The sequence below is a fragment of the Mytilus trossulus genome, chromosome 4 (genome assembly GCF_036588685.1).
Source record: "Mytilus trossulus isolate FHL-02 chromosome 4, PNRI_Mtr1.1.1.hap1, whole genome shotgun sequence".
Lineage (NCBI taxonomy): Eukaryota > Metazoa > Mollusca > Bivalvia > Mytilida > Mytilidae > Mytilus > Mytilus trossulus.
The window spans coordinates 19,682,467-19,694,128 of record NC_086376.1 but is presented as its reverse complement, the minus strand read 5'-3'; the positions used below and the strand labels follow the sequence as shown (position 1 = coordinate 19,694,128).

At 31.6% G+C, this 11,662-nt stretch overlaps 1 protein-coding gene across 2 annotated transcripts; it reads right to left on the bottom strand.

The window, feature by feature from the left end:
• Positions 1-2,896: 2,896 nt before the first annotated feature.
• Positions 2,897-11,012, bottom strand: LOC134713794 (M-phase inducer phosphatase-like). 2 transcript variants are annotated; one of them, XM_063575073.1, is made up of 9 exons: positions 10,995-11,012; positions 9,636-9,796; positions 8,992-9,078; positions 8,580-8,744; positions 7,933-8,082; positions 7,360-7,458; positions 6,638-6,774; positions 4,578-4,695; positions 2,897-3,155 (listed from the first exon to the last, which is right to left on the bottom strand). In XM_063575073.1, exons 2-9 carry the CDS (start codon positions 9,786-9,788, stop codon positions 3,021-3,023), a joined length of 1,044 nt encoding a protein of 347 aa, XP_063431143.1. In that variant the 5' UTR covers positions 9,789-9,796; positions 10,995-11,012; the 3' UTR covers positions 2,897-3,020. The 2 variants fall into 2 exon arrangements, with proteins under 2 accessions (XP_063431143.1, XP_063431142.1); XM_063575072.1 differs by lacking the exon at positions 10,995-11,012 and adding an exon at positions 10,221-10,380.
• Between the last annotated feature and the right edge of the window lie 650 nt (positions 11,013-11,662).

Genomic DNA, 11,662 nt, shown 5'->3' with positions numbered 1-11,662 from the left:
CGCGTCTGGCGTATATATAAAATTTTGATCCTGGTATCTATGATGAGTTTATTTACCATGCGAGACGACACAATCAAACTGTTTCAATCAGAAATAAGATCGACGACAACAACGACTATACGATGCAAATTATATCATATATCTATTAAGCAAAACCTCACCAGCAGATATTTTGGGCATGGATGGATTTCAACAGGGTTACCAAAAAGTGCTTCATAAGTTCAGCAGGAACTTCAGATTATTCCGGAGTAACTAGATACACCCTAAATTAGTTTTTGGTTTTGTGTTGCTCAGTTAAAGATTTTCTGTTTATTTAGTGTTGACTGTTACTTGTATGTTTTGTAATTTATTTTGGTAACGGTGTTGCATGTTTCTATGCTAGAAGCCTTCTTTATCAAGATTGTATTTTGTCTAGAATACTCATAGTTCGGTCTGCGTTCAGTTGTACAATGTGTGTTGTTAAGTAAAGTTGGGAAAGGAAATAGGAAATGTGTCAAATCGACAACAACCCAACCATAGTGCAGACAACAGCCGAAGGCCACCAATGGGTTGTCAATGTAGCGAGAAACTCCCGCACATGAAGGCGTCCTTCAGCTGGCCCCTTAAAAAATATGTATACTAGTACAGTGATACTGGACGTCATTATAAACTCCGAATTATACACAGGAAACTAAAATTAAAAATCATACAAGACTAATAAAGGCCAGTGGCTCCTGACTTGGGACAGGCGCCAAATTGCGGCTTGGTTAAACATGTTTATGAGATCTCAACCCTTCCCCTATACCTCTAGCCAATGTAGAAAAATAAACGCAGAACAATACGCACATTAAAATTCAGTTCAAGAGAAGTCCGAATCCGATGTCAGAAGATGTAACAAAAGAAAACAAATAAAATGACAAAAATGCTTTAATTTGTCAAGTTTATAAACATTTCTTTCTAAGATGATTAATTCTATATCAAACTAAGAAATATACCCATACTACGTTATGCAAGATTTGTACAAGTTTTTCAGGTAAGCTCTATGACCAAAGTTTCGGGCTCAAATGGAGATGATTACATCATAACAACATATTTAACAAATACGACTTCCTGCGATAACACTTAAGTAGTTATAAATGCAAGCTCTACCGCAAAGTTTCAGCATTTCTTGTAAAGGTAGTAGACAACGTTGCTATGTGAATTTTCAATGTCAATGTTGTGTTGTTTTGCTCAGCCTTGCGATGCACAGATTTTGAGTGCCCTTTCAGTTGGTAAAAAGGCACTGTTTTGGTTCATTAAAATCAAAGGTTACATGCGTGTTAATTAATCCAAATAAATCCCTTCTAACTTGCATGGGAATTCTTAAAGTATTAAAAAGTAAAATACCAAAAATACTAAACTCCGAGAAAAAAATCAATAATGAAAGTCTCTTATCAAATTGCAAAATACAAAAACTCGCTCAAATTACATGCATGGATAACAACTGTCATATTCCTGATTTCTCTCAATTTGTTCATAGTTTAATTAGTCATAAGACGTCAAGGATAGTTTTGTCAACTCTTTTAGCAGCGGCAACACCCTTTGGAAGGTACATTGGAATGCCATAAGACAAGACTCGTTGTTGTACTTGCATAAACATAAAAATCTTAAAATGTTTAAAAAGAGAGACTGGAGATATCAAAGGGATATCCAAACCCATAATTTAATGACAAACTGGCAACACTATGACAACACTATGACAACAATATGGCAAATAAACAAAACGACCAAAAGACAAACAACAGTATACAAAGCACAACATAATAAAATAATTACATTAGATGTATGTTTCATTATAATACGTTATTCTGATTGGATAATTGCACATCACATGTTATTCCGTAAGCAATTGCATGAGACAATAACATTTCATTCATGATGACACGAGGTCCCACAATAAAGTGCACAGGTGAATCTAAAAATTAAACTTCATGAAAATCGTGTTTTTATAATCCTAGCTAAAAAATGTAATTATAAGTATTGAATGCTTCTTTTTGTAACTTTATAGGGTTGTAAAAGCGTTGACCGTGCGTACATTTTTAGAATGAAGCGCTTCCGCGCTTCATACAAAATGTACTTCGGTCAACGCTTTTACACCCCAATAAATTTACAAAAAGAAGCATTCAATTCTTAAATAAAGATTGAGTTACATGAACTGATTACTCCACCAATAACCGGGGTGCTATCAGATCCAAACTCCGAAACAGCGGTAACGTCCTCTTTACTACGCTTCGTTGACTTTAATGATAGTTTAGCGAAGCAACGTCACCACTGTTTCAGAGTTTGCATCAGATGATGTCGCAAGCTAATCAACTCCTCCTCCTCATGTGAAATCTACTCGTGTTATTCTGACAAATTACGTTAATTAATCTACTTCAAGTAACAAGGAAGCACGTTAAATAATTTCAAAAATCTATTTTTGATTTTTAATCTCGTATGTCAGATCTTAATGACCTTCTTCTTGTTTACTAACAGTGCAATTTCTGTATATAAATCTATTCGAACAAAGCATTATTATAACAGAGGTGTTTCGGGTTTGTTGTAAGATTAGTTTTTTACCCTTCTATAATGTCATTAACATCTTGAAGCACAAGATTATGAAGAGCTCTGATCCATAATGATTTGACATGCAATTAATCTACTCTATTTGAGCGATTCTTTACATTTTCCTGGGAATTTCCTTTGAGAGATTTGTCTTACAAAATCTAATTAAGCTTTAAGATTGAGTATTTTATAATAAACCACAGTCTGCTAAGAGGTTACTAATTAAAGCACCAACGTAATCTGTCTTAAAAACTAACGTCTTATTTATCAAACTTTATTGAAGAAAGCTACATTACAGTATTTGGACAATACATAATAAATTACATACAAACACAAAATAATAAATATTCAACTTCAGACAAATTAATCCTACAAGAAAGATACATTACTAACAAATAAATTAAATGGATTTCAGTTTATATTAAGCACTATCTTGTTGTATCAGATGAACTTTGAGATCAGAATAGTATTCTGTTCAAATTTTTCTTCTTTTCACCAGCTGTCCAGGATTTGGACTTAGACCTGAAGTGGCGTACATCTTCAGCGTGATCTTTGTGAAACATTGATTTGTAGCTCATTGGTTCGCACAACATCTGTAAAAAAAAAGGTGAAGATTAAAGAACCAGCTCAAATGAAAGGTGCTAAAATGAACAACTGAGCTTATGCATTCGTTGAAAAATTAAGTGAAATGGTTTTTGAATCATAAATACACTCATCTCCAACATACAGCATATTTGTGTGTGATAACCACAACACATTAGCAAAAAGTCGAGAATACATTCAAGTATGCCCATTCAAAAAAGTGACATCTAGTAAAGTATTTAAAATTTGAACATAAAACTCTTGAATCACGTAACTTAGAATTCTAGCACGATGAACACTGTGTAACACTTTTATTTCTGGCAGGTATTTTACTCAAAGTAAACATTTATGTAAATAGCATGCGTCTAATTTTGTGTTCAGAGTCCTTTAATTGGTTTAGTCTTTGCGCCTTATTCTGTAGTGATGTGGTGGCATCGTTTACGGTTTGTCATTTTTCAAAAAAGCACCATAATTTACATGTTGGAAAAAGAAAATTTGTTTTTGAAAATATTTATACACACTTTTTACTTTAAAGTGAATGTGGATTTACCAACTGACGAAAATTACAGTTTCAAAATGAGATGTTCAATTCGTTGTCAGTAGAAAAATCAGAAAAATTAAAGCTACTTTCTCCAAATCGTTGAACTAATTAACGTTTCCTTTATAATAGGATAGTGACATTATTCCACGTTAAATTACAGAAACTCGTATACGTTATTGCTCTAGAATAGAATTAGCACCCAAGGGAGGAATACGTGTCAAGACAATTACATACTGAGCACAGTATAAGATAAAAAGTAAATAGAAATTACAATGTTATTATGTACTCTCTACGCATATTCTGTTATAGATGTAGATAAATAATAGATTGGTCATCATCTTTACTTTCTTGTAGGTGTCTGGAAGGCAGTAATTAGATATTTTTAAATATAAATCATCTGCACAAGTTCAAAAAGCAGATTCCAATAAGATAATGTAATTTGCTGCGTGTTTTTTTTCTACATTGGCTAGAGATGTAAGGGGAAGGTTAATTTCTCACAAAACAAAATAACCCCGCCGCATTTTTGCGACTGTCCCAAGTAACCTCTGGCTTTTGTTAGTCTTGGTTGATTTTAAATCTAAGTTCTTTTTTTTTAGTATAGCAGAACACATTTTGTTAAGGGGCCAGCTGAAGCAGGACTATCTTGCTATGTTAAAGACCCACAATGTCCTTCAAACTGGTCCGCCATTTCATCTAAAGCTTTGCAACGGTATTAGTGTAGAGATAAGTGAACGCAACAGGGGTCTAGTTTATGGTAGCCTTCGGCTGTTTTCTGCTCTTTTGTCTGATTGTTGTCTCTTTTACACATTCCCCGTTTCCATTCTTAATTTTATTTCATATAGTTATTGACCGATATCAATACCAAGAAGTAAAACTGTTTAATTGATCTTACCATGTGATCTGGATAGAAAGCTTTGTAACCACCTTCAAGAAGATATACTTCTGGATACGTCAAATGTGGATAGTTTTCAGCGTTTATTTCTCGGTCTTTATTTCTTAGAAACCTGCATCTGAAAAGTAGATAAGACTAATAATAAAATTCAATAAAAAAGATGTGGCATGAGCGCCAATAAGACAACTCTCAATCCTAGTCACAATTTGTAAAAGTAAACCACTATAGGTAAAATTACGGTCTTCAACACGGAGCCCTGGTTCACACTTAACATGTACATATAGGGATTATCTTCTATGGGCAAATCTAGACCAGGTTTCAATGCATTACTATTTGTATGGTAAAAGTGATACTTCCATGAAAGTATGAGATTTGGTCAAACTTAGACTGCACTGAAAACGATTTCATCTGAGTGTATCTATTACAACTGGCTTGTAGGACCTTTTTTATATTGTTTTCATGAAAATCGCCCAAAGATCAATTGTGGCAAATAAATTTTGTTTTTTGTGTAATAGATGTTCGTAAATAATCTTTCATGTTCTGTATTTAAGTTTTACTTTGTGAAATTTAATCATGTTTCTGTGTCATTCTTATTTAAGTTAACTGTTCACTAATGTATAGTCCTTGATAAAAGGATCAACATCAGGTTGTTTTTGCTGGTTATGCGTTGTGTAAGTTCAAGAAATGTGGGTTCTTTTTTAACAAAGGTTTTAATGTTTTCTGATATCTAACGATCACTGATTTAATTTGGTTTCAATACTTAAACTTTTTCTATATAATTTAACGAACTTATACGACCCTGTCTATAGTTATACATTGTGTACGGCTTCAACAAGAAGACAATCTTGATGTTTCTAAAGTTAATAGAGAGCCAATTATTCGACCAAGGTGGTTGGTTTTCTAGTAATTATAATTCAACTTCATTTTCACAAATTTTCCTTTAGTTTTATCAATATTTCTCTTATAGGGATTATTTAATATTGTTAAAGGTTTGTTCGTGTAAATTCTCGATTGTTAATGTACTTTATGACAGTTTTTATTAGATAAGCTTTTTGGTGGATAGTTGTCTAATTGACGTCTCCTTAAGTTTCTATTGTATCTAACAGAGTCCCTGTGGACGAATTTATCTCCCCCACCCTTTTCATTCCTTTTTATCTCTTTTTATTTTAACACCAAAGATATATTTATATTGTATAGCTTTATGAGCAGAATATTCGCATCTGTTTTTATTTCACGTCTGACAAAAATAGTTTTAAGGTTGTCTAAATGTGGAATCATTTGGGCTTCAAAAACCTATATGTTATATTCAATACGAGGCGCACCCCGACTTCCCGACTATGTTATCTCATTTATTTACTTTACAAGGTCCGTCTCTGGTAATATTTCAAGGTATTTTAACAGTAACATTAGACATAAAACCATTAAGCATCTAACAGAATTAAATAAAAAATGTGTTTATTTGGAATGATAAATGTTGGTCTCAAAGTTCTTTTAGTCATTAGCGATTCTCCAGTGTAGAATAATTCTTATCCTTCCCCGTAACATAACCCCTGCAATTTATTTTAAAATGTGTAGTTTTTTTTATGTCATTATCCAAAGAGTTACATTAATTAAGTTGAAGATAGTTTAGCAATACACATGAGAAAATATAAGGCGTTTAACCCAAAATTATAAATGGGATAAAGGGTGATAGCCTGCTTGTTCAGTTTTATTAAAAGGAACATGGTCTACAAAATTCACGATTCTTGTCAATACGCGATAATTTATATAAGATAACTTTGAAAACGGCAATAAAAGAGACTCTTCACTTTATAAAAGATCTTTATAGTTATTATTTTTATTTACTAGTATATTTTATATACATACACTCATCGTTGAATTTGGAACTGTAAAGATTTAGTAATTTGAAGAAATTAAAACATTAAAATGTTTTTGATATTCGATTGAGGACATATATCTTACCTACGGAAGGGCGAAAGTCTTCGTTTTGATTCTATTTGGGGTCGTTTAAAGAAATGTAAGAGACGGTGAAGGGAAATGATACGTAAATTGAAACTTACAGTTTTGGTCCTCTTTCTGATGAAAATTCACAGTGAAAGATCAAAACATTTGATTTTTCCTCAGAACTGTGCATGGCTACATTTCTCTGTTCCAACAGCGCTGTCACTGCTTCTTGAGTGTATAAATTTTCAGCGCCCTGTAATGATAATCACGAAGTTTTCACTTGTATGCTTTAGTTTAGACAGTATTTATTAATGAAAAATTACAACAATACAGTGTAGTAAAATATTACATGAAATTCAAATATGGGATTCGGAAAAAAGTTTGAAAAAACTTTTATAAATCCGTCTCTCAGTGAGTATGTTTAGCTCAGACATCATGGCAATCACGTTTGTAATTTTTATTTGCATGTTTCGATTCAATTTTAGGTATATAAAAGGGAGATGGATGTTTTACGTTTAACATAGCTATATGTTGCTTGATATTAATATCCGAAGTAGTAATATTACAAAGTCTACAGAATACATCTGAACTAGTAGTATTACAAAGTCTACATAGTACATCTAAACAAGTAGTATTACAAAGTCTACATAATACATCTAAACTAGTAGTGTACAGAAGTGCGAACGCCGTTGGTAGACTAGTTGCGGTCGTTCGCAGAAATTCTAGAGAGTGAAGTGAAGTGATAAATAACATGTTGCTAGACTCTTTGATGTTAATTTAAAAACCAGTTTCAACGCCTCTCACTTTTGCTTTTTAAGTGAGAGAATTTACATCATACCTTAATATGTCCGCCATCGTATTCAAATGGATATCTGCAGTCGATGACTCTGTAGCTATCAATTCTGTCGTCAAATTTTCCTGATACTAAATCGGCAACCTAAATAGGAAATTTAACACAATGAAGTATGTTTGTAGAAACTATATTTGAGGAAAATAATAAGGTACTCATAATGTTAATAAATAAAACAGAATCTATTCCAAAGCGGTTAAAGAAATAAGATAATAAAAATAAAACTTGTGATACAAACGCCATTTTTGAAAAGTAATATTAGTAATTGATTTATTCGCCAACATTTTGTAAAACCATAAAAAATGTATGTAGCATACTTCGGTTGGGTCAAGTATCATTAGTCTAGGAATAAACAAGCAATTAAGAAAAAAGTGGAAATTTGAAAATTACAAGAACCTCAAATCATGGCGATTTTAAATACGCTAGCAACGTTTACAAGGATAAACTGTTTAATATATCGATGAACTCTTCCAATTGCTCTATTTCCTTGTTGTGTTTCAAGAAAGAGTACTTATTTTTTGTATTTTGATCGATTCACTCACGACAAAATAAATGACTTACTGTTTCTGGGGTAATGCTTTTCAAATCTTTGTTTTTGCCGTGGATTGTGGGTAGACAATATGGTCGGCTGCCGTCAGCAACAAGGTGGTCCACTTCAAACAATTTATTCACAACATCGGTTGATATATTTGCATTGTTTTTGGGAGAGTCCTGCAATAAAAGTATCAAACAATTTAAAATGATGAACTAACAAGTAAAAGCACTTATCATATGCGGTGGTTTGTTAAATTTGGTTCAGCCTCCAATAAACACTTGTGTCTCAAAAACTATTTGAAACATTTCAAGAAAACTTACACTAAAAGGAATTATCTTAATCCTTTAAGCAACCTATCAACAATTCGACATATGACTGCAACAGAATCCATATAAAATTATTTTTGTTTTAATATTTCTTTCTCTTTAGATTTATATCGACTAAAATGTTACAAAATTAGCTTCTAACCCCGAGCGATAAATTAGAATGTTACATAAATATTTTCGTATCCCGAACGATAAACTTGAATGTTTCAAAATTAGCGTCTTATCCCGAACGATAAACTAGCATGTTACAAAAATATTTTCGTATCCCGAACGATAAACTAGAATGTTTCAAAATTAGCGTCTTACCCCGAACGATAAACTAGCATGTTTCAAAAATAGTTTCTTACCCCGAACGATAGAGATTTCTTCAAAATTCTTTGAGGTCTTGGTCTGCATGGTCTTTTGCTTGGCAGTTTGGGAGTGTCTGTGTCGAGAAGTCGTTTCTGGTGAAATAACGATCTCTTGGCTAGTTTTGGATCTCCACTTTTCAATTTTGTCAGCTTACCTTGTAACTACATAAAAAAAAACATAATTTATTTTAGCATCGTCGTCTTACAGCTTGAAAATTTTATGAGGGTCTGAATAGGGTTTACATAATATAGAATAATTGGTAGAAAGTACATAAAAGACAAGAAATATAAAGAATACAAAAAAAAAACGTTATTTTTGAAAATTGTCGGAAACGTCTGTTGAACCCTCGGACAGTCATAAACAGCACATAGTCCACAATTAAAGATAAACAATTGAAAACAAACATACCTCGGATAAGCTTGTGTCGTGTGTATCTTCATCAAAAATCGTTAGTAATCCTCCGAAACTACTGCACAGAAATGGACTCTCACTTGACTGAAAAGGAAACAAAAAATAATATTACAGCATTTGACGTTTGTTACTTGTTGACTAATCTTATCTTACTTGACGACAAAGTTTGTTTCTTACTGATTTACCGATTTGTGAATGACACGTTAAAAACTTTGATATGCATTTAGTGTATTAATCAAAAATTGTTTTGTGGAATTTTGTCGCAAATGCAACAGTGCTCTGCAGGATTATAAGATAAAAAAAATAATGTTTGATACAAATTTATTAATTCGTACTACTTTCATATATTTTGTATTAATGTAATACAATGCTTTTTATCAACAATTATTAAATTCCTTTTAAAATAATTGTCTTTAAATACTCATATATATACGCAACCATGAACACTTATTTCCAAATGTGTTTCTTTCGTATTAGTAGGGGTTTCTTTGCACCACGCTTACCGCACGGTTTAGATATTCATTTTAAACCAAATTTACAAGAAATTAAAAGTACTTGTTTATAACCTTTTATATCCTTAATAAGCCTTGGATGTTGTACCCGTATATTCAGTCAGACAAAGCCTACACAAAGATCCATACCTGCATTGTTTCTTCCATACCAAGTCCTGAATCTTCGTCACACAAAATCACAGAACTTTTCAGTGTTGTCTCTTTCTGGATTACAGAATCCTGCAAACATGCACTTGTAAAATCTAAAGATTTCTTTCTTCCGAATAGGGATTTTCTCGACATTGTTTAACCTGTAAGTTCAAATAATATTATGACAACTTTTGATCAATTCCTATAAATATATCTTGTCCGGTCAGATAAAGATCAGAACAAGTTAATCTATGTATTGGATACTGACATGTTTTGACAGTTTCTGGAAGCAATATGTTTTTGTGTTTTACACCAAATTAAGTGACGATATTATCAAGGATTCGTGTTTTGCAACAATTAGAGTATGCCCGTGCCATAAAATACATGTTTTACCCCCGTTTTACCATTTCTACACGTAAATTTACATGTCATAAAGATGTTCAATACGTCTTGTGGGAATGCCAATTTCTTTTTTTTAATTTTGACACTGATAGTCTTATTTTGAAATATTCAAGGAAAATAGTTTTATGTACATGTTTTATCCACCAAAGTACCACATTTTTTTTCTTTTTTAAATGTGATTACGTATTGTTTGTCTGGTTCTTTTCATCACTAAATTTCTTTCGACGGAAAGAAAAATCCAAGACTTTTTTTGTTCCTTATGAGTTTTGATTTTTGTCATCCTAGTTAAATATATTATTATTTAAACCCAGAAGTTGACTTCATACTACAATGCCAAACATATGAAAACAACACGTTATTAATGTGATGCGTCAAAAGCGCTTTTCTGGATTTACCTTTACCAGGAACGCTCATAGCCGAATATTTGAAAGCCAAGGATGTAAAAGAATCGAAACAGTTTGGAGAGTTGGAATACCTTGAAAAAATAGCCAAATTCATCTAAGGTCAACTTAATCTGAAGTAGTTGAAACCTAAGTTTCTTTAGATTTAAGAAGAATTCTTTGTATAACTTTGATAAAGTATTCTCAAGCGCAGATACTCTCCCTTTCGAGTTAGATGTAAGCGTACGAATGCTTAATGGCTTTGTTTATGATTTATTTAACCAAATCAACATTGTATAAGTCATGCTTTTTTTTATGAAAAATGGAATTTTCGGGATTTTTGCATTTTACAAATTCATTATTATATTTCGTCAAGAGAACGACTGTTTATTAACTTTCAATGGAAAAGATGGAAAAAAACAGATATACAAGTCAATTAACAGAAAGTTGTTAACTCAATGGACGTGTATTGCGTTTTACAGAAAAGGTGAAAAAAAACTCAAAATCATAATTTTAAAACCATGAAAAAAAGTTAGAAAAAATCAGAAAATTTAAAGTTAGAAAAAACATAAATTACCTTTGTAGATACTTCGTGAAACTAAAATAGAAATATGAATATTTTGATTTGTATTTTTTTGTTATATATAGAAAGTTTAAAATGTCATGCTCTATAATTAGTAGTAATTAAATATTGTACTCTGCACTTCTAAACTCGGCTTGAAGCATTTTTAGCTTGAGTAGGAAGTCCTTCTCACCTTATGTGTTGTAAAAACAACAAAAATCATGTTTGGCAAAACTATGATTGCAATTAATTTCGATTTAGAATAAGAAATACTAAGTGGCCTATTGACAAGGTATTTGTCTTTTAAAACATATTCAGCAATTATATTGATTTTAAACATGAGTAAGAATATTATTTAAGATTATTGCTATTAAGTTTGATAAAAAAAAATCATATTTATCTGTTTTTTTTTTGTTTTTTTTTTTTTTCTAAAAGGGATTTTGACTCTGTTTTATTGAGTACGTATGTGTTATCGTTTTATGCATTGGAAACAAAAATTCTATAAACATGATTCATTTTAATTCTTGTTTTTCGTTGACTTTTTTTTTTAAAGTGCTAAGGATATAAGTTCTGATAACAATAGTTCTTAGAATACTTCGAAAGAAATGAATATTAAAAATATCAGAATTAAAGAATTGAAAAATTCGATTTACATAATGCAACAACTCTCTTGTTTTGATGGT